The sequence below is a fragment of the Zonotrichia albicollis genome, chromosome 5 (genome assembly GCF_047830755.1).
Source record: "Zonotrichia albicollis isolate bZonAlb1 chromosome 5, bZonAlb1.hap1, whole genome shotgun sequence".
Lineage (NCBI taxonomy): Eukaryota > Metazoa > Chordata > Aves > Passeriformes > Passerellidae > Zonotrichia > Zonotrichia albicollis.
The window spans coordinates 30,045,277-30,070,832 of record NC_133823.1 but is presented as its reverse complement, the minus strand read 5'-3'; the positions used below and the strand labels follow the sequence as shown (position 1 = coordinate 30,070,832).

The following is a 25,556-nucleotide window of genomic DNA, read 5'->3' as shown; positions in this document are numbered from 1 at the left end:
ATTGAAGATCTACTGGGATGGTTTGTCCACATGCAAAGTTAAACAGTAATTTTTCAAAATAGTGTAGTTCAACTTTTTCCTTCTGGTAAAAGCCCATAATATCTCTCTTTAGGCTGCCTTCATGGAAAGAATCTAATATTTCAATTTTGGGGTTTTTGAAGTTAGGTATAGGTTACCTTTTCCTCAAAACTTCTGATTTTTTTATCTTGTTAAAATTAATTTATGCATAAAAGTTGACCCTTTTTTGGTGGCAGTCGGCATTTTCTTCTTGACATCTTTGCCCTTCACCCACCAAGAGAATCCAAAAGACTGTAATGAAGAATACCAATAAAAACCAACATTCTCTAAAGAACACAATGTCTTCCATTCTGTAGAGTTCTAATCAGAAACTGATGACAGGAAGTTTTCCAGATTCTCCAAAACATAAAGCACCTTTCCTAGAAAGGACTTGAGACATTTGAGCTCTTCTTTTCCTTCCAGCTTTTCATTCTGTGTTCCCCCTTTTATTATTCTTAAGAAAAATCTCAGGAGAACCTCATGAATTATTCCTTTCCACATTGTTTTCTCCCATGGGATAATATGGACCTACATACAAGCTTCTCTTTATGCACTGTTGAATTGTTCTTAATACAGCACAGTTATGACTCTAATACAGCATTAGAAATATGAATGTCTGAGAAAAATATCTGTGTGTGTGTGTATGCATGTGTGTTTTTACTTCTGACAGAATCCCAGGTGAACCATAAATGTCAGGAAAATATCCTTCAATCTTTTCCTTAAATCACATAAAACAACACTTAAAAGTTAAATTTTTTTTTTTTAAGTTAGGAAATAAATTAGAGGACTTAAATTTAAAGAGAGGAAAAATTAATAGTCTAAACTGAATAGTGTCCTATTCAGTTTAACCTGTTCAGTTTAACCTGTTCTGGCTAGGCAGGTTAAATTTTTGCAGTAGCCAGGAGGGCACATGTCTAGGACCCAGGCAGTATTCTACCACATGACATCACTTTTTGGGAATGGGGCAAGGGCTCCCTTCCACATGGAGTAGCATGGCAGAGGGAGCAGTCAGGTGTTTTGGGGGTTCTGTGGAGGCAGGTGAGCAATCACGTAATGAATTGTTCACTTCTTTTCCTCTTGTATGATCTGCCATTAGTATTGTTGCTGTTACTGTTTGTTGTCTTGTTTCATGGCTATTTCCAGTCAATTGTTCTCAGTCCATGATCTTTCCCTCTTGTTCCTCCAGTTGTCCTCTCCAGCCTGCCAGATGGATGGGGTGTGATTGAACTCCGCATGGTTTGGCAAGTTTCAGTAGGAACATTACATTAGGGAATACCATTCCTAAAGCTTGAAAAAAGATGTTCAAAGTTCACATACATTTCTTTAATATCAAATATCCTAAAAGAGGGAATTCCTGCTTGCATTGCACTGACTTTCTGATTTATTGCAGCAAGATCTGCATGCTCTTGTTTTATTCCTGAGGAGGTTTTCCTCCTCCCTGCAGTGTTGCCATGGGCCATCTCACTGATTGTGTGAGGGAAAGTGTAATGTCCTATGACATGAAGAAAGCCCTAGAACCTACTTCCCTGCAGAGGTGATGCTCCTAGCCTCATCCTTTTTGGAAGACAGTAACTCATATTCCAACAATGAACAAACACAATGCCATTGGCAAAAAGCTGGCAGTCTTGTTCAGTACAAAATCTGGATCCTGATCAGTTTATTTTGACCTTTAATCACTAAATGGCAATGCAGCAACTTCAGTGTGTGTGATCTTCTGTGTGGTATTGTGTGTTACAACCACAATATATATATGAAGTTATATATGTATAACTTCATTGTATTTGAGGTTCATTTTAAAGGCCTAATTGCAGGTGGTTCCTTGTACATTATGTTTTTGCCACCTCTTAAACACACTACAACTTTCAGATATTTTCTACTCATTTTTCTGATGAGGTGGTTGGATTTGATAAACAGTGACTCATCAAAGTCAGCATGTTTCTATTTTTATCTATATTGAATTGCCCTTTATCTGTTACACAGTTTTTCTTTTAAGTAGGATGCATTATTACACTTTCTTTTGTATTCATGGGTTGAATACCAGTTTTGTTTTGTTCTTTTCTACTCCACTTGTTAGGATTCGATTGAGAGATGCCTCTGCCTGACTTAGATACAAATGAGACCATATGGCAAAATCAGTAATATGGATTTTATTTAACAGTAAATGTGAGGTAAAGAGATAGAAAGAAATTGGAAAGAGTGGGGGGGGGGGGGGAGAAGTGAAGGAGAAAGAGATCAAGAAGAAAACAATCACCGCACTGTGGATCTAGAGGCATCCCATTGGTCCTCCTTCACCCTGGTGGATGCAGTGGGGTCCCAGAGTCTTTTGGAGGTGCCACTCCACTTTTATGCAGGCCAGTTTGTGGGTTTCCATGGGTGTTCACAGATGTTCCCATCACGGAGGGTGGCATGTGTATAAGCAGCTGTTTCTCCTCCCACAGTTTGCCATAGTGGGAATTTTTGTCCAGATGCATTAGCCAGGGTGGGATAACCAAACTTGAGCTCCTCTAGGCCTGGAATAGGCACCTTCCTGTTGCAAATTCCTGTCCTCTGGTCTTATCTCAAGCTCACTCTGCTGTAGTCTTGACAATATTTGAGGCAGTTGTGGTCTTTAAGTCTCTTACATCTCCCCGTGGCTCAAACAGTGTCTTCCTGGGACCTTTTTTTTCATTTCAGAGTCTCCCATGGGGGTGTTGTGTTTATAGAAAGGTCAGAGAAAATATAGAAACAGCAGGAGAATGACACAAGCAATTATACAGTGCACGATAGCTATCCCAGCGATTACAAAAGTAACTCTAGTTGCAATCATTGAAGTTTTCATTGTAGGCATTGCCCCCACCCCATGAGTAACAAGGATTAGAGTATGGACATCAGCCAGTAAGCTACCTTTGGGTCTGGAGTGATTGGAAAAGCTCTTATGTTTGACCAGTGATTTCTTTAATTTTGACTTGGGCTTCTTCAACTGATGATGTTGCATTGAAAATGGTAATGCAACACTCGGTTTCAGTAAGATTTAACATTCCACATATTCCTTGTTCCTTTAATAATAACATATCTAATGCCAACTGATTTTGTAAAGCCATTTTTGACACTAGTTGGTCTTGCAAGTTCAGCTCTAGGAGCAGATATTACTTGGGAGCATGTACCTGCCATGTAATATTTTCCAATGCCCATTGGTGCTGTGTGATAACAATAGAAGGTGTAAAAAATATTGGAAGTCCTAAAGCTGTATTTTTTCTCCACTGTATAATCATCACATCTATTACTGATCAATTCCCATATTTTTTCAGGAGAACTTGTTTTCTGCTGTGTCTTTCCCGTGTCTTTCCTGAATAATGAAAGATGGAATTTGGGTAAATGGATGGGAGTTCTATCCTGCACCTTAGACCACTATGCTGAGTTAGGAACATCCCAAAGGTAATCCAGGTGGTGCAGGATAGCTGCACATCCAGGTGTCTATCAAGTACATTTGAGACTTGAATTTAGGAGTAACTCCTACTCCTTTTTATTTCAGGCATCAGAACTTTTATCATACTTTTTTTTTTCACTCTTACCCATTTTCCCTGTATTTCAAAATTAATGAAAAGCTGTTTTATATTTTGTGTTACAAGATGAATTCTAAAACTTCTTAAGCATCTCTTCTTCACTCCCATTATATCTTTCTACCTTAAGCTTTTCTTTGAATTCAAATTCATTGTTTTTTCTGTTCTTTTCTGTATATTTATATAAAGATGCAGGTTATGTCTGCATTCAATATTCGTGTTATTAGCAAATTCATTTTGTGCTATTAATTTCTGATTAGCTCATCAAAAAATTGCACTTCAATTTTTTTGTATGGTTATAGACATACTCTTCTAACTTCGTCTGCTATATACATCCGTCAACTGGGTGAAAAACAGCATCATTTCTGAATAATTTTATTAGTAGTTACATATTTATTTCTCCAACTTTTCCAGGTCATTTTGCAGTAGTTTTGCTATCCTAGTAGACTTAATGCTTTTCACAGCTTTCAGAAGAATTATGCGAAAGGGTTTTACAGTACACAGAAAGAATACTGAGCTTTTCAGGTTATTATTTTAGAAAAGAAGTCTTGAAAGAGCAACTCGACTATGCTACAGCTAGCAGTAAAGGTCATTCCTTCTTAAGAGCATGAGAAAGATGCTTTGTTAATAATAGACTCTTGTGGCTCATAGTCCTGACTTTCCAATCACTGCTATAGTACATTAAATAGGAGGGCCATATCACCAGCAATAAAAATGCTTTGGTATCCAGAAGTCTGTTTCATTGAACAGAGTGGCACAATTGCTTAAATACCAAAAAAAAAAAAAGAGAGAAACCCTGTCTGGCCCACCATCACAAGCAGCCCAGGAGGAAAAATTACAATAGGTAGGGCATAATTACCTATTGGGAACTTGGCTTAACTGTCATTTATATATATTCAAAAAAATTAATTTTTTTTTAATACTGCAGAAGTGTACAAGGGTGTTTACTTAGTGCTGATTCAGGAAGAAATTTTCTACCCACCTGAAATATAATTGGTCCTGCTCTTTGCAAAAGTCAACATGAAGCAAATTGTTTGTCTGGACCAAGTCTGATCAGTTTGTGAACTCTGACTGGATAACAACAGAGGAGGATTTATCTGCCATGATTTTCAAATGATGATATTTAACATTTTTCTGAATCAAACTGGTCAGTGATCTATCTACTTATATACCTGACACCAGGTATCCATTCATAACTAAATTTAATTAGATCTACTTTAGCTTAGACTGATTTCTCTTTCACTTGTTAATTTTATCACCTTTATGTGTGTTCTTCTTTCTTTTCTTTTTCATTTTTGTACTGTTCTCACATTGCTGTATTTATAATCTAGAGATTCCTTTTCCAAAGGACTCATTCAGAATTTTTCTGTTTGGGTATGTGCAAGAGCCTTTGTATCCATGGCAGAGTGTTTTCATTGATCAGTTCAAAAGGAATGATAAATGAAACTAGAGGTTTTCCTAATTTAATATGATTTTGGAAACAGATCTATTAATGATGTCCATCTGATTCTCCTTTCATGTACGCTTGGCTTAAAACTACAACCAGAAGTAGGGAAGTTGAAACAGTGCTTCTAAATAATATCTAATTTGGTTTGATATAAAAAACTGTCCTTGAGTAAGGAGAATTCAAGTGAGTTTACCGAGGGTCACTGAATCTGCATTCTTTATTATACTTTTATGGGTAAAGATAGGTAGAAGAGACTGGATTTTATGACAGTTACTCAAAAGCACCTGCTAAGGATATTTTGGTTTTGGCTGATTAACGTATTTCTTCTAGAACTTTCTAAGAGAAATATAGTAATGTTTTCAAATTATAAGCTTTTGCATATAGATACTTAATTGAAGTATTGAAAAGAAAAAATAATTTTTCTTTACGTAGAAAATAAATTTCAGGCTACCTTGATAAAATCATATAGTCTTATGACTCTCATCTGAAGTATGTTATCTTTCCTGGTTTAAGAGCAGATTTGTGTGTCCATTTTTTAAGCATTTTATTTCAAATAGTTCTGTTAGTTAAGTAGGAGAATGTTATGTCTTCCTTTCTAGAATATGTGCTCCTTCTAGGCAAAAATCTGTCTTTACAGACCTGTTTGTATTAATTAGAAATAAGATGGAATTGCCATACTCTGGTACAGTAAAATATCAATGACTTTTGTAGACAAGATACTTAAAAGTTTGTGCAGCAATTTGGCAAATGCCATGAATTCTGTGAATTTCCTGCTATTGTAACCTATAGTTAATGAAAAATGACTGAAATCCTGTTTTGCCTTCACATTTTTAACATGATATACATAGTTAAAACATCAGACGAGAAATTCATTCATGAAAAAGACTGAAGTTTAACCTGTGATTATTGAACAATTAACATGTCAAAAGGAAGGCAGGGAAGAAAAAACTGCCTTTTCTCCCAGCCCTCTGTATTAATAGAGACTTTATTTCTGACATGGATTCTATTATTAGTTGGCAACAGCTAATGATAGAGTTATAATTGGAGTAAAATATAATTGAAACCAGGGGTTAGCTAGAGAAAAAGAACTTCTGTACATTTCAGTCTTCCAAAGTAAGACTGTACTGTATATAAGGAAAATATATTATGGTATTTCAGTGATAGACTTTTATATGGTGACAGTAGCCTAGAATCTTTTTAATGAGTAGTGCTGTCTCATTTTTTAAAATAAAAGCAAGGAACAAGGGTGAAAAAAGAAAAGATAGTGTATATAGATTCATATTTTGTACAGGACTTGCACTTCTAAAAAAATTTTGGGCCCATTACAGAAAATGGAAAAGCAAAAATTATTTACAGGAGAAAAATAATGGTCCAATAAGAATTAAAATTATTTTGGTACATCTTGTAGAAATTTCAAGTGTGTGAACAGAGAGTTAGCTATTGTTGCAGCAGAAGAAAGTGCTTATTGTGATTGACAGAGCAGTGGTAAAATTGGAGTAATGGATGTCTCACAGAAGAGGGAACCTGTTAATTTAAAGAGAGCACAGGAATGCGGTCATGACTCAGTGTGATGCTGTCATTTGCATATTAATTTTTATATAAGCATTTCATTTAACTGGAGTTTCTGGCCTTATTTTTAAACTGTGCAATTGAAAGTATTTGTGTTCAATTTTTTTAGAACTATTGTAATGCATGGGAATCTCGTGTACCTCTTTAGGTACTTTGCTTTTAAATAACACACAGTTTATCTGCAACAGGATATAGTAAATGTTTTATGTATAACAAAATGAGCATTTAATAATAGCAAACTGTCTAAATATCAACAACCTTTATTTGTTAATACCATCCAGAAAATATTTATTATGACTATTCAAAATCCCTTGTGAAATGGGGAATTTCCAACCTCAGTTTATGACTTGAACGCAGACCAGATGTAACAGAAAGAAGAAACAGAAATATCTTATTGATAATAATGTATAGAAAGTAATGAGATTTTGCTAGTTCAGCATTATGCTATTGCCTTTGTGTATGAATAACTATTGATACCTTTAGGCTTAACATAACATCTTTGCTTCATATCAGTAAAAGAAAAGTAAAAGTACAGTAAAGCTGTACTTGGTACAGCTCTAGAAAATATATTTGTGAGGGCCACTGTATGCTGAAAAATTTTATTTCTTTACTGTAAACTTTTTGAACACTATTTTTTCTTGTTTTATACCAAGGTGTTCTTCCAATGTCTTACAGTTAACCTGATCAGAAACCACAACCAGATTATACGAGACCAAAAATATCTCAATTAATTTCTGTATAGATGGAAAACAAACAAAAAACCTACCTCCAAAGCAAAACCCAAAGAATTTTCCCTGCATAAATAGTTTCTGTGCTTACAGGAAAGGTTGCTGCCAATGACCTTGAAGTGTCTTTTCTTTAATTGATATCAAGGAATCAATCTTGCTTGTTAAGATTTCTTGTGATAAAGAATTAGACCGATGGACATGGATTGTTGTATTAGTGGTTTCAGCAAAGGCAGTGTGTGTAAAGCTTAGATAACCAAGATTAGTATTAAATGTAAATTGTCTCAGCTTTCAGTGTTTTAGTAGCGTAAATTCGTTATCTTTTTTCAGTACTCCAGTTTCATACTACGTGCTTGGTTCAAATGACTGGAATTTTCTGTTTATTTAAAAGGATCTAAGAATAATATTTCAGAATTATTGGATGTGTCAATCTTGGCTAAACCCTTAAGTGAAGCTGCTGTGCTGGTATGCAAACTGCCAATATTTTGATTTTATAAGAAAAGAGAAAAAGATGGCAAGGAATATATGACATTCACTTTGTTGTATGTAATCAGGTGTATAGCTGAAAAAAAAGTTTAGTGTAGAAATTGCATCCAGAGTCTTTCTAAGCATCTTTGTGCCTATTTCTTGTATGACATACTGGATAACAAACTGACTCAAGTGGGATTGTGCTAATAATCCAAGTAATGTGTGACTGGCTCTGTTTTCCTTGTACTGTTGTCTTTAGATCATATATTAATGCTGCATTTAAAATGAGCGATCAACTGTAGAAAAACTTTGTGATTTATAATGGGCCTTTTTCCTCCCTAGTATGCTAAGAAAGGGCCAAAGTGAATCATTCTGATTTTTAAATCATTTTAAGGTAGTAGGTTTCCTTTTTTTTCACCTGCCACTTAGCCCAATGCACCCTTTTCAGTTGCCACATATTAGGGGATTCTCAAAAAATCTCTATCTTTTTTGGTTTAGTTTTTTTTGTCTGCAAGATATTTAAAAGTTGTTTGAAAAGATATTTTTGTTGTCTATTTATTGGTTTATCACACGTACATAAAGGAGTTTGTGACAACCCAAAATTTATCCCACTGGGTTTTTGTGGATTGCATAAACCTTGAAGACCCTCTACCTACTTGTCTGTCTCCCTCCTGGATAATTCATAAATACATGGGATGGACTAGATAATAATTGGATAAAAATTTGAGTAACACAAAAATTTAAGGGTTGTTTGTTTCCTTTTTTTTTTTTTTTTTGTAGATTCTCTTGAGTTTTGTAAAGAAATATTTGGAGAACTTGATTTCTATGAAATGAAGTGGGTTTTTTGTTTCAAGATTAGTCTAATTCAGGAACCAAAGATATGAGTTATTCTCAGTATAAGAAAAGGGCTTCGGACTGATGCAACTAAAACTGAAATCCAGTGTTTTATGCAGTAGGAAGATCAAAAATTCCAATAAACTTTATAAAATTAAAACAGAATAGTTTGTAGTATTTGAAAACAGATTAAATCTTAGCACAGTACAATTATGTAGTGTGATATTTTTAGAATCAGAAAAATTTAGTGGATATTCAGTGAATTGTAAACTGAATCACCTCAGAGAGTAAATTACATCAGTACTTCTGCTCCTCTGGCCCTTCCTAACACTTAGATACACTTTGGAATATGATCCAAGTAAACTGCATAGTGCAAAGCTAGTTTCTCTTTGCAAAACTAGCTTGGAGTGTGATAATAAATATATCTACAATTAAAGCTGATTAAAAAAAAAAAGGCACAGTTTGGCGGAATGATAATAAACTGTGGTAATTGAGTAAGTATTATAAATTCATTTCATTGGTTATGAGTTTAACTTGAAAAATATGTGAGGAATGAATGTCAAATAGATTTATCTGATTAAATCTGATTATATAACAATTTGGTTTGTTAAAAAGGAGTAAAAGTCAAATGGCATATGAGTCATTCTGAAGATCTCTGTGTAGCATGAAGCAATAAAAAAGACAGCTGTATCAGAGCATGCTGAATTTTCTCTTTAAAATATACTGCGTCTACTCAGTTGGAGGTTTTGAATGTCTAAATAAATTAGCAGTCCTTATTGCCAATTCATCACAAGATAACGTAAAATTACGGAGTTTTTGGGGAAGTAAAAGGTTAGTGATGTTTTATGGCTAGCCTCAAGAGCTCTAGTACTTTGGCAAAGCTCTCACTTATGTCTAGTGTCTGCCATAAACAAGAAAAAAATACCAAATTCTCTTTACACATCTACATATCAAATGAAGCCATTATTCTCACTGGTAATCTAGCACTGAGGCTTTTTATGTCACTTTCCTGTTTCATCCCTCTTCAAGTTCTTAAGAGGTTGGAACATTATTAGATTTCCAAATAGCAAAACCAATTTTTAATCAACTGACAGTTTTTGAAAAGCACAAAGCAGTTGCATGTTTCATGTAGAATAATGGATATTACCATTTATCAGCTGTTACTATTTCCTCATGAAGTGAAATTGCAGTCCTTACTATATCTCAGAGAATAAAGGGAAAATCATACATATCTAATTGATTATTTAAACAGGTACAGTGTTATTGTATTCACTTCCAGTCAGAGAAATAATATTCTTCTCACATTTGCTGAATACAGCCAAATCCTTCTCTATTCAACTACTTGCCTGGACTTATGCATTACAAAGTCTTATTTTAGGAAGCAAGAATAGAGGGTGGCCTCTGCATTGAGCATTTGTAGTATAATACAAGCTTAGGAAGATATGCATGAAGACTTTCTCAGCATGGGAGATTTATTTAGATGTTCTGAATTACTCACCAAATGTTCACCACTTTACTCAGTGATCAGTAGAGTAAGGCTAGTAAAGCTATTTGCAATAATGGGATACAGCCTTTGTAAAATTCAGTCATTATTTGCTTTTTACTTTCTGTTCTCCCCAGTGTCAAGAAAAGAGGAACCAATGAAATGCTTGGAATATCTAATTGTAGGTAGGAAGTTTGTTTTCATGGTCAGCAGAGAGAGGTGGGTGGCAGCTAGGTCAGTGAGCACTGACAGATCCACTGAATGATCCCATAAAAGGATTTTGCTGCCCTGAGCTTTCTCAAATGACTTTAAAAGAAGTTTAGGAAGTTTAATTTCCTTTGACCAAAACTAGTCTGCATTAACAGTCACGAACTGGTGTCTGATGTTGTATTCTTGAGAACATAGTTTCTTTTAAGATTTTATCACTTTGTACTGCATATACTGTACTAGTGTTTATGTTAGACTGTGCACTTCCCTTCTTTATGCTTTGGCATGATTTGCTATTTTCTGTCAGGCTGATTCTTCAACCAGTGGACTTACGCTAGATTCATGATTTGTTCTTATTGCAGCTGTAAAATTTAAGACTGAGAGAAATTTGTTTTCCCTCTTAATCTAGAAGGAAAACTTTAAAAAAAATCTTGGATTTCTGCCAAATGCAATTTTTCTCAGGGTTCTTTGTGGAATATAATTTCTTTGTGACAGTCAGTAGTAAAGTGCAGAGTTGCATTGCTTTGCCAGTGTGAACAGAGAAACTGATTACTTGGAAAATAGTTGTAGCATTGACATTAGCACAAAAAGCCTGAGCTGATTTTGTCTGGCAAATGAACCATACGTAAATAATTATTTTTTAAAATGTTTCTAGTTAACCTTCAAAAGGATATCTACTTTCTGTGTCCTTGTAATAAAGGAAGTTAGAGGTACTGAAAAATCTGTAAAATATGAGCAAGAATGTGACATTAGTATAACTGGTACTTCCATGAGTTGACTGAAATAAAATGCAGCAAGCTTGGGAGGATGTACAGGAAATAAAAGGGAATATGTGTCCTGGTTGTGTTTTACAAGCAAACAACTGTTGTTCTGAGAATATCTGGTTTCAGGTATTGGTACAGCCTTCCCCTAGCAAACCAATACAAGATTTTAATTCGTAGCTTCAGATTTTCTACCTGATCAGCTCAGAGACAGATGACGTGGGGTTTTTTGCTTTTCCCCATTAAAAAAATCAAGATTTTCCTTTAAAACTAAGGAAAATGCCCCCACCCAGAGAGTTATCATTATAATTTAACTACTGTTGATAACCATCAATAAAGAAGGGTCCAAACAATATATTTTTTCCTTTGTTGTGGATTTGTTAAAGACTGCAAATAGAAATAAAGATAATATGAAAAATCATGAATTCATAATATTTGGTGTTCACTAATTCATTTATTAAGAACACAAAAAACGAATTGTTTTTTCTGTTTGATGATAATATTAGTAAGGACTCACATCTTCAGTTCACATATCCCATGTACTTTTTTTTAAAAAAAATTTATTTATACAAAACCAAAACCCCCAAAAAGCCATTTAGGAAAACAAAGTATGGGCAAAAAATGCTGGAAAAAAAGAGAAAAACCCAAATGGCACAGACCAAAACAAAAATACTCCCAGCTTCTATGATGATGAACCAATTCAAGCAGTCTGTTTCATTATATGTTCTCCTGTAAGGAGAAAGCAAGGAACAGTTTTCCTAGAGCTGTTAATGAAGAAATGCTGGAAAATGGTCATAAATTCTCTCATATGCAAAGTGTTAGCATATGAAAGCGGTTTATAAACCCCAAGGATATAATTGCTGATTCAAAACAAAAGTCACCTTTCGTTTCTGTTTTATAAACAGCAAGAGAGAAAAGCAAAGATTCACTAGCAAATCGAAATCTTTCTTTATTATTTTGCTTATTATTTGTAACACATATTATGATTTGTGAAATGTCAAGTTCTTCAGGAGAACAGAATTGCAGCTGAACCATTGTTAAGGTAATTATTCAATTCTATCTTTTCATGTATGACAAAAATAATTAGAGTTTCTCAATGTAATTTTAGAAGTACCTTGCCATTCCTATGTGAACAGTAGGAGAACAAAAATTGAGCTTGTAGCAATTTCTTCTTTTTTACTGTCATCAAATGTATTTTCCAAAACGTAAAAAAAACCCCACTTTTCTGTGTTTGTTGCTGTTGATTTTTGAAGGCTCTGTTTCAAAGATGTCTGTGTGTCAGTATAGATACAGGGTTTTTTTTAAATTACTCAGCTTGTGAGTTAGTCAATAAAACACTAAATACTTGTCAACATGCAGTGTCAAGTAGCTCTGTTTGTACTGCACCATCCCTTTTCAAATGCTGCTTACAACATTAAGTTCACTTTGTATTGAGTGGTTTGCTTTAATTAACGAAACAAACATTGAACTCAGTATAACAATAAGCTGAGGACATTTATTTTGTAGTTGTAAAAAAAAACCAAACCAAACAACCAGACAAAGCTCACCACTACCAACAAAACATACTGTCCATAAAATTCTAACTCTCTGAGAGTTATCATGTGTTAATTCTATTGAAATACTAAGGTAAAATGGCCACAGTAGTGTTTCATCCATGGTTTCTATGAAAAAGAAGGGAGAAACCGTGCACAGTGAAATAAACAGGGCCAGGAGACTTCTTCTCCTTTATAATGCCTTTATTAAAAGTGATCAGCTCAGGATTGGGCGGCTCGGCAGGGCTGCAGTCCCCGTCGCGTCTCCCAGGGCGACTCAGAGGAGGAGGATATGCACAGCTCCGTCCACTAGGGGCAGAGCCGGGGATCCAGTCCTCATGGGAGCTTTTCAGGGCTTGATGTTCCCGTCAGATGTTCCTTTGCCTGCCTCGGTCCTGTCTGGTCCCGGCGTCCGGACGACTCTCTGCTCAGGGCGAGAGGGGCTCCGAAAGTGTTCAGCATCTCTGCAGGCTCAGCACTCAGCTCCTCACGTCCTGACATCACTTTAGTCTCTCAATTCTTATTTGGCTCGTTGTTTTTGGGGTTTTCTCGTTGCATCTCGAGTCGGGGTCCCACAAAGCATTCTGGACTTTGGAGTCACTTTGCATAACCCCCCCCACCCTCTCAGGTGTCTTCCCTATGCTGGAAGGGCGCACTGCCTCGGGGAAGGGACATTTCCCCACCCAGCCAGGCTTTTTACTAATACAAAAGAAGGAGATAATCCTTAACGACCCGGTATTACAATAACAAAGCACTAAGAATCCTGGCAGCGCCTGAGACCTGGCTGTCCCCCTGAAACTCTTTCTCACAAAAAAATATTAACTGAATTTTTGTTCATAACACACAGGCACACATTTACTTAGAAAATAGCAATGGTACCTAAGGATATCATATGCCACAATGAATCAGTTAAAGAGCTGAAACAGGTAGGTATGCTTCAAAGCAATATCTAATAATTTGGCATAAGGAATGTTAAATTAAACTGGTCTCCAGACTGCCTTGTAACAGCTGAATTTTTCTACACTCCATCCACTGCCCTATTTTATTCTCAAATATCTTTGGCAGAGATTAGACAAAAAATTCAAAATGGTAATAACAAAACCCATTTTCCAGATAAACTGTAAGTACCTGTAGTGTGGCTCTTTTGAATAGCTGTCCTTTCATCTTCCACTAATAATGTTGTTGAAGAAGAACACTTTGAAAACCTGTGTTCAGCTAGTAAAGGGGAGAAGTAAATTGATCTTCTGCCTCATATATTTTAGAGACAAAGTCAAAATATCCAATAAGGAAGTTTTTTGAAGTTAGTTGGGTGGGTTATTCTGAAGGGGAATTGCGCTGATTCGCATCATCAGTTTAAAATGAAGTCTTAAAGAGGGTGCCTTTTTTGATCTTTGCAGTGGTAACATGTAATGTTATATTGAAGATTTGGCAGAAATATTTTCTGTTTAACTAAAGTGCTAATATAGAAACTTGCTGTTATCTTGAGGAAGTCAAGTTATTGATGGTATTGCCAGGAGGGTTTATTTTCAGGTGTGTTGTTTTGTTCTCTCAAGGTACCACTAGCAGAACCATTGGAAGAACAGAGTTGTGAAATGTGAAATTTTGCTGCCCACACGTCTTCGGATGAAGAAGTACAGAGAGACACATGTTTTTTGAATAATATCTTGAGTGTATTTAAAGAAAGAAAACTGAGAAATTAAAAGGAATTTCATAGAGATTTCAGTTCTCTTGTTTTCTCTGAGTAAGAATAAAAACTGAAAACTGAGAACTGAAAAAAATAAATCCCAATAAGTTGGAAAAGTTGTAGGTGAGATCATGGAAGGATGCAAGAATAGTCATAATGAACCAGAGGTTAATGTAGCCCAGTATTTCTCATTTTTAAGATTCAAAGGACAGAATGTAAGAATAAGGCAGCACATAGTAATATTTTCTGTTAAAGTTCTTTTACCCTGCAATTTACAGTGACGGAGGTATTGTAGCTGAAGCTTTTGGTTTTGCAAGCTTTTGATAAAGTCTTCATGGATTTGAGGACTTTATAGAGAAGGTTACAAAGTTTGTGAAGTAAAAAATAAGGAAGATCTGGTTGAGGATATGAAGGTGAGGACAACCTTGACTACAGTGACCATGAGATGGCTGAGTCAAAGAGCCTAAGAGGAGACAGCAGGGCAAAAAGCAATACAACAAAGGACTTCAGGAAAGGAGCCTTCAGCCTGTTCAAGTATGTGCTTAGAAGAATTCCATAAAAGATCATGCTGAAAATAAAAGGGGTCTAAGAGAGATGGTTGGTTTTCAAGGATGACCTCCTCTATGCTCAAGAACAGGCTTTCACAATGAACAGTAAATTAAAAGCTGCAAGGAGTCTGTATTAATGAACAAGGAGCTCTTGACATAAATAAAAAGAAAAAAGTGTAAAGAATGACAGGTGACCCAGGAAGAACCTGGAGACTCTGTTTGAATGTGCAGATAAGAAAAGATGAAGCCATCCCAGAATTGGATCTGCTCCAGATATTTGAAGGTCTAGAGAGTTTCAGGACTCTTTCAGCAGCCAAAGAAAGGAGAAGATATGGACCTTTTGCTGAGCTGGCATGGGACCCAGTGCCAAAAGAAGTACAAGATGATAATGTACTAAAAGCCTCTTTTGCCTCAGTCTTGATCACAAACATTTCCTTTCAGGAATCCCAGATCCCTGAAATCAGTTCCCAGCAGTAGTGCTTCTCTAATGTATCAGTGAATCTAATGAGAAGAATTGAAGAAAAAGGAGAATTTTTTTTGTCATGTCTGCTTATTACAAAGAATCGCAACACCTCCACAGGATGTCATTTGACTTGTTAATTTTTGCATAGATTTTTTTTTTTTTCTCTGCTCGGTTGCAATTCTCAACAGCTTTTCTTCTGCAAATAACTGTCATAGCTAAGTAAACATATTGCTTCTGCTGAGTTTATCTAGTTGTTAAAATAAAAGTTGTATTTTCTTTTACATTCACAATATATATAGCAAGATTAAACAACTCCACCATTCACAAGTAAAATATTTGAATTTCAGATTACTGTCAGATATGCTGGTTTAATATTTGTGATGTGTGATGTCTGATATTTGCATCACAGCTTTGTTGCTGAGATGATGAGCGTAATTACTGTAGAGATGTGGGTTTAATTATGATAACCTTGTTTTTAATCTTTCCTGGTAGGATTTTGGAGATGATGGGTCCCTGTACATCACTAAGGTTACCACAACTCATATGGGAAATTACACCTGCTATGCTGATGGGTATGATAAGCTCTATCAAACTCATGTTCTCCAAGTGACTGGTAAGGAAAAATGTTCTAATTATCAAGTCATAAGGAACCTTAATTTTGTTAAGCAGATCAATTGTTTCTTTCCTACATATTTTTGTATTGTGTTACATCTTAATAGAAAAAGATATATAATTTTTTCTTCACTGAGCTCCTTCAAATAACCTTAAAAATAATGAAACACAATAATTTAAACTTATTGCTTCCATAGAGTAAGAACTATTAAAAGGTGTAAAGATAGTCCAGAGGACTTCCTTTGCACCTCGGATGTTATGCAGAACAGAAGTGGTTTATATATAAATAGACACACAGAAGAAGTAGGTTCTAGTATTAATTTAGTAACCTGGGGAGCATGCTGAGAAAAATAAATGTGTAAGTTTCTTGTGTTAAGAATGCTTTGTTGAATATAAGATTAATAGAATGCACTTCCCTGAAGGTTTTGTAATTGATGTAGGCTTCTAAATTCACATTTATGTTATTGAAATCTACCCATGATTTTAGTAGATTAGCTTGAGGCACCTGGGTTTTAAAACTTGATCTTTACATTTTCCTACATCTGTTCGAGTTCCAGGTAACACTTCATTGAATTCTGTACTTGGACAAAACTGCTTTGTTACTGGTGCCCTGAAGACAGGCCTTTACCTTCTCTCAAGATGATGTACCCTCTCTTTTTTCTTATATGCAATTTATTTCCTAAAGTATTTTAAGGAATTCTTTTCCTCTGATGAAGGGTCTGCTTTATCATCTCTGAGGTTTAGTGACTTTTTTTTTTTTCCTGAGAGCGCTTTGAGGTTATTTCAACTCAAATTTTCTTTTAGGCTTAACACTCCCTTTCTGCTGTAAACTACCAGTGTTTGTCATTCCATGTTGTTGTTTAATCCTATCCAGAATCATGTTTGACCTCAATCTTCTCCAAATTTACTTTGCCTTAAGAGGCTGTATTTCTCTCCTGAGGCATACTCTAGCCCTAGTTTCCTGGCCACTGCTGTTACCATCATTCTTTGTTTTGTTAGCTGTTAATCAGTTGCATAAGCCCTTATTTGGCTGACTTTTTTTAACATCTGAGAATGCTGAAATATTTTCTTTTATTCTTATCTTTCATGTATATCCATATGAAATACAGCTCCCAAAATTATTTTGGCTTTTTATTTGATTTTTCTTCTTTTAGTAGCCTTTCCCCCCTTTTCTGTTCTTAATATCTTCACATTTTAAATTCATTTGACCCTTAGTGCTTGTTTGCGGTTTTATAAACATTTTGTCTTTGCTGTTATGTTTGTCCAGGAAGCTGGCTTGTAATATTTCTCTATCCATATATTTCAACTTTTTTTCCCTAGTTTCTTCCCCTCCTGAACCACAACATCTTGTACATAGAGTGTTGTCTCCAAGGTAATGGGAAAATGGCATCAACATATTTTCCTCCAAATTTTTCTTCTGGGATTATTTTCTGTCATTTAAAAAGCCAGATAGCAATTACTGGCTAAACTAGTGTGAAGTCTGATGTGCAGTTTATTAATATTTTAATTCCTGAAGACATAGCAAAGTTCTTGGCAAGCTGAACACGTTAGTGAGTTCTTGACCAACATCCTCCTCTGTTTTATGGGGTTTGGTTTACCCTAAATTATTCACAAAATTATATTCTTATCAACACATTCCTGGCCAATCCCAATGTATAAATAATCCCCCAGAGGTGCATAGCAAGAGTTAAAATATTCTTGAATTCATGTTTGTCTCAGTTCAGCGCATAATGAGGCAAAACTCCGCTCAAGTTGAAGAAGGTTTTCTGCAAGACTAGAAAATCAAGCAACATAATTTGAGAGAGGTGAAGGAGGACAAATGTAGGTTTTTCTAGTGATAATGTGTCTGACAGAAAATTGGTTTTTCATCTGGAAACCTCTGTAAGCCTCAGATAGCTGCTATTGCAAAAGCTGGCACTGGAGTGGTACCTTCCTAAATGATTTTGGATGTTGATATTTTGGGGAGCAAGAAACAGGCAAAGGAGACCTTTTGAGCAATAGGATTATTTGCTGTGCGTGTTGTGGAAAAAATGAGTTAAATCCACTGAGATGAAAGGTCAAATGAACAGCTCTTCCACAGTTTAGATTTGTACTTCTAAGGAATAAGCTTCTTAAGCACAGGCATGATGGTCAGTACTTGTAGCTGTGATAATGACTAATTAATATAATGATACTTGTATTAACTGGAGAGTCAGTCAAAAGGTTAATGGGATAATGAGACTACGTTGAGCACAAAGATTTAATGTGGAGGTTCAGTGAAAACAATGTAATTAGATTTTAAGTTCGTTCTTGGTTTCCATTTATGTATAGCTATATATTTTTAGGGAAAAAAAATCACATATTTTAGGCTAGTATGCAATTATTATAGATATAAATTTGATTTACTTTTAAGATAAAAATCTAAGATATTTTTAGTTTTGAATTATCTGGCACAGTAATAAAGAATAATGAGCTTCCTTTGGAGTTTTAAAAATACATTAATGAGCACTGTAAAAGACTTGTTTTATGGTGAAATAATCAGTCTACTCTTATACAAATAATATGGTAAATATTATGAGCAACCCTATAGGTTGATATTTTAAGTCTTTTCATATAAACTAAAAACAAAACCAAAATAAAAATTGTGATCAGGAAGAAGTAACTCTTTCATGACTTAGTCTTAATTATTAGTATTTATAATATTTGCAACTTTCTGTGTATACAGTTTTGAGATTATATGACTCTGGGACTTTATGACTAAATGAACTTGTGTCTATCAGTTTGATCTTTATTTTTCTTCTAAAATGTCAGTGATACTTAAATAAGATCAGCAGTTCTAATACATTAAGGTACAGAATGAAGAGCCCAGTGCCTCAGCCAGATGTAAGCAGGGAACGTGTAGTGTCTGAAGAATTGTTTGCCAGCTTTGTTTTTCCAAAGTACCTAAGCTTAAGCAAGAGTTATTTTTTTTATATATATATATATCACTAGAAGAACCTAGTTCACTATAGCTATCCCCTGTTTCTTTTTTAAACACATGCATTCTCCTGGATTCAAGACAGCTGGAATAGACTATTTTCTCACTTCCCTCGCCCGTGAGACCCAACTGAAATAATGCTCAAGAGGTTTTATAGAAGGTGGTAGAGCTATTGAATAGTAACATATCCACCATATTTGGAACCAACAGTCACATTGCTATTTGAATTGAAAGATAAGGGATATAGAATTCACTCAATTGTGTGTTATACTTTACTAGATACAAACATGCGGTGTCTCCCCTCCCTTTTTAACCTATGTTATGATCTCTCCCCTTTAAAGTTTTTTTTAGCTCAAGGTGCTAGAACATATCTCTTTGAAAATCAGTGTGAACAGTCACATTAATTATGTACTTTACATTTTATTTCTGGTGATATTTATTTATTTGTTTGTTTGTTTGTTTGTTTGTTTGTTTTGGTCAGCTACACCAAAAACCCAAACAAAAACCAGCAAAACAAAACAGACAAACAAAAACCTGATTCAAACAAACCCCAAAGACTTTACATTGCATTTGTCACATTGAATTAACTTTTTAGACTGAGCCCACAACTCCACTTATATTTCAGTTGTCTGCAGCATGCCTCAGTGGCACAGTTCTTTCTTAGTGGAATATTACAAATAGTCTTCAGGGTAACATGAAATAAAAATTATAATGCAAAACAAGGCTTGAAAAACATTTCTAATTGCATAAGCCTGTCAGACACAGAGTTGGTGAGGAAAGACGAAAATGGCAGCAATTAGAGGAAAGACATGTCAAAAAATAAACCCTATTGTCATGCAAGAACCTCTGTTCCTGGAAAAACAGTGCTAAAGGGAACAGGATCTACTATAGAAATAAGGAATGGTAAAAGAAAACTCAGATATATTTTCACCTGAGCAGATCCTCCCTTTCATATGTCCTAACAACCCTTAAGTAGTTAATTTAGCAACAATAACATTTTGTCATGCAGGGTGAGCTTTTATTTGTTGGTTTAGGAACAGTTGGATTTCAGTTATAACATTTTCTAAAACTTTTTTTAGCAATAATATTTCATTAGAAATATTGCATGCCTTTTGCCCAAATAAAACTAATACATTCCTCTTTCCTGTCAGTGAAAATTCTTTGAAATTGAACTGTTCAAAAAATTCTCTTCACATGTTCTCAATAGAAGTCTGTCCAGGTGAGGTAGTTAAATACCCTTAAGTTTTTATGCAATTAGAATATTTCACTGACACAGAAAGCGAGTAGAAATATCCTGGTGTGTGTAGTCAGAACACAACTAATTGCAGTGCCTTGCTATTGGTCCTAAAAGTTGTTTCTGTTGCTGAGATGCTTGAGAGTGTTCAGTGATGGCAGTCCAGTCTCTAAGGAAGTGGAGGTCCTTGCTTTTCCAGAGACAAGGTTGAAGAATAAGGCATTTGGTTTTGCTGTAGTGGGAAATCTACAACATGAGGTGGGCCACCCAAAGGACCTTGTGTCAAGAAATGCTGAACAGGCAGATATGAAAAATGGACTTCAGGAAGTGTGACCAAGCAAGAATGGGAGCTGAGGTGCCAAAAATATTCAAACCAGTGAATGTGCAGTCAAGCAGAGCCCATTCTGAAGAGCACAGTGGGGAAGGCAAGGTCTCAGTATGGAGCACACAGTGCTATGCAAGAGGAGATTAAAGAGGGAAGAAATTGAGGGGAAATAGGAGTGAGAATGTCAGGCTTGAGATGAAAAATTAAGATCCACTTCCATGAAAGCAAAGTCCTTTCCAGAAAATCAATAGAAACCTTAAATCTCTGATATTTATGTGCTCTTCCTCTCAGCTGGTAGTCTAAGAAACTAAAAGCCATATTATCTAATTTTTAACCTTCTCCCATGTTATTATATTACATTTTTGCAATTTGCATATTGGGGTTATGTTGAAAAGACTGTTCTCTCTAACTGGGTTTAAAATATCTCTGAAACCTACTGATTTTTGCATCCTATCTGAGATAAGGTAGATTTATGCATTTCTTGCAATGCAGAAATGTAAGGCATTTCTATGATCTAATGGGACAGCATGCTGAGACATCTCTTGTAAATAGTTGAATAGGATTTGAAAATGTTTAATCTCATGCCAAAGTAGACACAGTTAATTTTTGATCTTGTTATCTTCTTTCATTATCAACTGATACTTCATCCTCTACCCAGCTGTGTTTTGTGACAACCTAAGTATTCCACACTTTTAGAGCTGCATTAAACAAAACTTTGGCGAATAGGAAATGCACTTCCTTAATCTTATTACAGTTAATATTTTTTTATTTTTAGAAACAACCTCAAGCAAGTTGTCTCATGAGTTGCTGACTCATGTTCAACTTGCCATCAGCCAGGACCCCCAGGTTTCTTTCCACAGCACTGCTCTCCAGCACCTCATTCCCCAGTTTGTACAACCAACCAAGGTTGCCCCTGGTTGTAGGGGCCCCAGGTGCAGAATCTGGCATTTTCCCATACAGTTGGTGATTTCCCATCTCTCTAATTTGTTGAGGTCTCTCTGCAGGACCTCTCTGTCCTTGAGGGAGTTAATAGCTTCTCCCAATTTGGTGTTGTCAGCGAAGTTACTTAGTATTCCTTCAAGTCATGTGCTGTGTCCAAGTCTTTAATGAACATTTTGAAGAGAACTGGGTTGAGGATTAAGCCCTGTGCAGCCCCACTAATGACTGGATCCCAGCCAGATGTTACCCCATTCACTGCAACTCTCTGTTCCTGACCTGTGAGCTGGTTGTTCACTCATCATGTAACACAGTTATCCAGCTGTGTGGACATTTTGTCCAGAAGGATGTATGCCTTAAAATCTTAATTAATGATCTGAATAAGGGGTCAGAGTTCTACCTTCAACAGTTCTGTAGATGGCACCAAACTGAGAGGAGTGGCTGACAGACTACAGGGTCATGCTGCTATTTGTTTGACAGGATGGAGACATGAACCAGCAGGAATTTAGGAAGTTCAAAGAGAAGTGCAAGAATCCTGTACCCAGGGAAAAACTACCCTGGTACAGCAGTATATCCCGGAGACCACCTAGTGGAATGCATCTTGGCAGGAAAGGACTTCAGAGGGATATCAGGTTGAACATAAACTAGTGAAGTGTCTGTATGGTAAAGAAGGAAGGTGGTATCATGGGCACAGAAGGTCCTGTCTGAACAGGATTATAAAGAATATATATATTCTTTAATATATATATTAAAGAATATAAGAATATAAATATATATAAAGAATAAGAATATAAAGAATTATAAACCTGAACAGGTTTTATGCATGTAGAAGGGATTGTTACTAGGTGTTTTGAAAAGAGGGCAAAGGTGGAGATGAAATGTTAAGATTTGTGAAACAGGGCAATTAAAATCTCTTTACAACATATCACGACTTGCTAATTGTACACTAGTCATATTTTATAAAGAAATCTAAGGAAAAATAAAAATCTTAATACTCGACCACCAACTATTGAAGAATTGAGGCTTTTTTCTTTGATACCACAGTGAAAAGAGGTTTTTTCTCACAGAATATTTTGTCTGCTTCATAAATTTTCTGAGACAGAATTCTGCATTGAATGTCACTGAATATCTGATGAATGCCACGTCTGTATGTAGTTATATGTAGCTGCAGGGATCTTCTGAATTTTTATTTTTCTTAAAATGGTTATTGTTATTTTTCTTAAAATTAAAATAATGTTCTCCACAAAATTATAATTGTTTTCTGTATTCAGTTCCACCAGTTATCCGAGTCTATCCAGAGAGCCAGGCAAGGGAGCCAGGTGTGACAGCTAGCCTTCGGTGCCACGCTGAAGGTATTCCCAACCCACAGCTGGGTTGGCTGAAGAATGGAATTGATATCACTCCAAAGTTGTCCAAACAACTAACTCTTCAAGGTAAAGGAATGCATTTATTGTTCTCTACATCTTGCTAATGTTTTATCCATGCATCATTTCCATACCAACTGCTTCTTCTTCCATAGTTTTAACAAAGGCTTGAAGTCTAAGCTAAAACATTTCAAAAGATGCAATTTCTTCCAGTTACTGCCCAAGATACATCTTTCTGTTTTCCCTTTGTTAGAAAGATTGCACTTACTGGCACTGGCAGGATTACCAGTGAATTCCAATAAGCTCTTCTCTGTTTGAAAATGTGCAGTATCTAAGTGGAGCAGGCAGTGCAAGGCCAGTCCCAATCAGAACTGATAAGAATGTTGTAAGATTTGGGGACCTGATAGTAGAAAGGACTAGAGGAGAAATACCTGAAATGGATGTGCTCTTTACTGAGGAGTATCAGCAGACTTCTGTGGAAGAGCAAGGCATTGCAAACACACACACAAGCCCTACCTCCCCTCCCAAAATACCCAAACCTCTCAAACCCCAAAAACCTGAAAAAAAAAAAGAAACCCAAACAAAAAAAACCCCAGTGGAAACGAAAGGAAAGTCTTTCCTTTAGCACCAGTTCATTTCCATTAATCTTCAGGGCTCAGCAAAATCAGTGGACATGTTCAGCATAAAATCTCCATGCTTCAGTCTTTCTGGTAATTTTTGATAGCTGTAGGAGAAAAAAAATCTCCTGCTGCTTGTGTTCTCTTCAAAACTTTCTCTCACTCATCAGCAAAACCAGGATGTGTAGTTAAGACAGGACAGCACTCAGCCTTCACTGTAAGAAGCAGTGGGATAGGCAGGGCAATGCTTCTCTGAAGTGCTACTTCCCCTGCAGGTGTCATAGTCCCTGTTCTTTCATGTACAACTCTCTTGGGTATTTGTGAACAATTGCCTTGCAGAAACACTTTCCACTATGAGTAGAAAGTGATGAACTTCTCTTCCATTGCAACATTCTCTTAGTTTCCCCTGTAGGGATTTGAGGAATTTTTTTCACCTTTGTCTCTGTTCCATATATTTATGACAAATAAATTCAAAGGATTTGTCTGTAAGCAAAATAGATTTAACTCATTTTTCTAGCATGGAATTATTTGAAATAAAATTTTGAAAATCTCATTAAATTTTCTCAGAGTTTTTTTTCTGAGTTAAACTATCTGTGCATTTGCTTCAAGCTAGAAGGATGCTACACCATAAGACAATGCCCCTTTTAGTCCATACTTTAGAATATCTACAAAGCTTGGTTTTTTTATAGTTCCTACAGCTGAACAAATATACTAAAAATTCAATGAGTCATTGTTCACACAATTATTCACATCACATTATTTAGAAGACCTTTGCCTGTGAAACCTGGATTGTTTGTTGACATTCCTACACAATCTGAAATAAAATTCCTGAGGTTTCCAGAAGCTTCTACATTGATGGTAGGTGAAAAATTTCAATGCACTTGTTTTTCTGTTGTTACACTGCAGTCACACAAAACCAAAACTAACTAGGTGCCTCTGGTTAGGAACAACTGATTAAAATTTTTATTTACATTGGATGTTTGGCCAGTTGTATTCCTTGGGTTATTTTGTGTAAAGGAAATTATGGTGTTGAGTAAACAGATGCAACATAATAAAAACCTAATATTTACCTGACTTAAAAAAAAATAGTAATTTAAATATATATAAAACCTCAGATTGATATTTGTCTCTGAAGTACAAAACCAACTGAGGCACTCTGAATATCTGTGAGATGAAATAGTGCATGTAATTCACTAGCCAGTTGAATACCTTTGGACTAATTTGGCATGCCTCCAAGTTATGAACTCAGGAATGAAAATGGTTTAATTAGTGTAAGCAGAGAAACCCTTCTGAATTTATAATCTGAAAGCACTAGTGTGTCTGCATGTTGATTTTTTCCCCTCCTTTCAGCAAACGGCAGCGAGGTTCACATCAGCAATGTGCGCTATGAAGATACAGGAGCTTACACTTGCATTGCAAAGAATGAAGCAGGGGTGGATGAGGATATTTCTTCTCTCTTTGTGGAAGACTCTGCTCGAAAGACTCGTAAGTATTGTGAGAAGTAGAAAAACACATGTCACCCACACTCAAACATTTAATCAGTATTAAAACTATGAAAGGTTAAATAAATTGAGTTTGTGCAGATAGCTGATTTTAAAAAACAAAGTTCAATTAATGGTATCCAAGAGTCACTGAAGGCAGAGTGCACAATCTGTAGTACGTTTAGAAGTAAAATGAAATCTCTGATTCATTGTGTGAACCAATATATTTTTTACATTGCTTGTAAATTTTTGGTAGTTTCCTTGTGAGAGATGTGCTGCATACAAAGGGAATGTGAAGGGAAAAAGAAAAGGGATGTCTGTATTTCCAGTGGTTGATGGTGTGTGGGAGGAAGATCTTTCCTTTCTGTCTGCTCTTGACACACACCAAGATTCAAAATCAGCCTCATAATGTGACAGTAATCATATGGCTTGATCTCACCTGCTGAAGTGCCCAGCAGGTCCAGAGCAGTTCCAGCCTGCCCATGCTGCCTTGTGCCTGGAATGTGGAAGAATAATGAACGTATTCACTTCTATTTTGGGAGCTGAATGTGCCAAAGAAATCAATATCACTACTAACAAGCAGTATTCTTTATGCTCTATCTGGTAGTGGGATTTATAAACCCTGTTTTCCTGTTCTTTGTTTAACAGTATTTTTTTTCCTCTTACCTCACTTTGCTTAGAAAAATCCATTCCTGAGTTTATATTTCACCTTTT

General features: G+C 35.7%; 1 protein-coding gene across 5 annotated transcripts in view; it reads left to right on the top strand.

The window, feature by feature from the left end:
- FSTL5 (follistatin like 5) overlaps positions 1 to 25,556 on the top strand; it is a 270,409-nt gene that overhangs the window by 186,905 nt on the left and 57,948 nt on the right. For all 5 annotated transcript variants that reach the window (XM_074541193.1, XM_074541192.1, XM_005486310.4 and 2 more), the window contains exons 8-10: positions 15,810 to 15,930; positions 22,652 to 22,813; positions 24,712 to 24,846. In XM_074541193.1, coding sequence (XP_074397294.1) covers positions 15,810 to 15,930; positions 22,652 to 22,813; positions 24,712 to 24,846 — 418 coding nt within the window. The remainder of the gene's footprint in view (positions 1 to 15,809; positions 15,931 to 22,651; positions 22,814 to 24,711; positions 24,847 to 25,556) is intronic.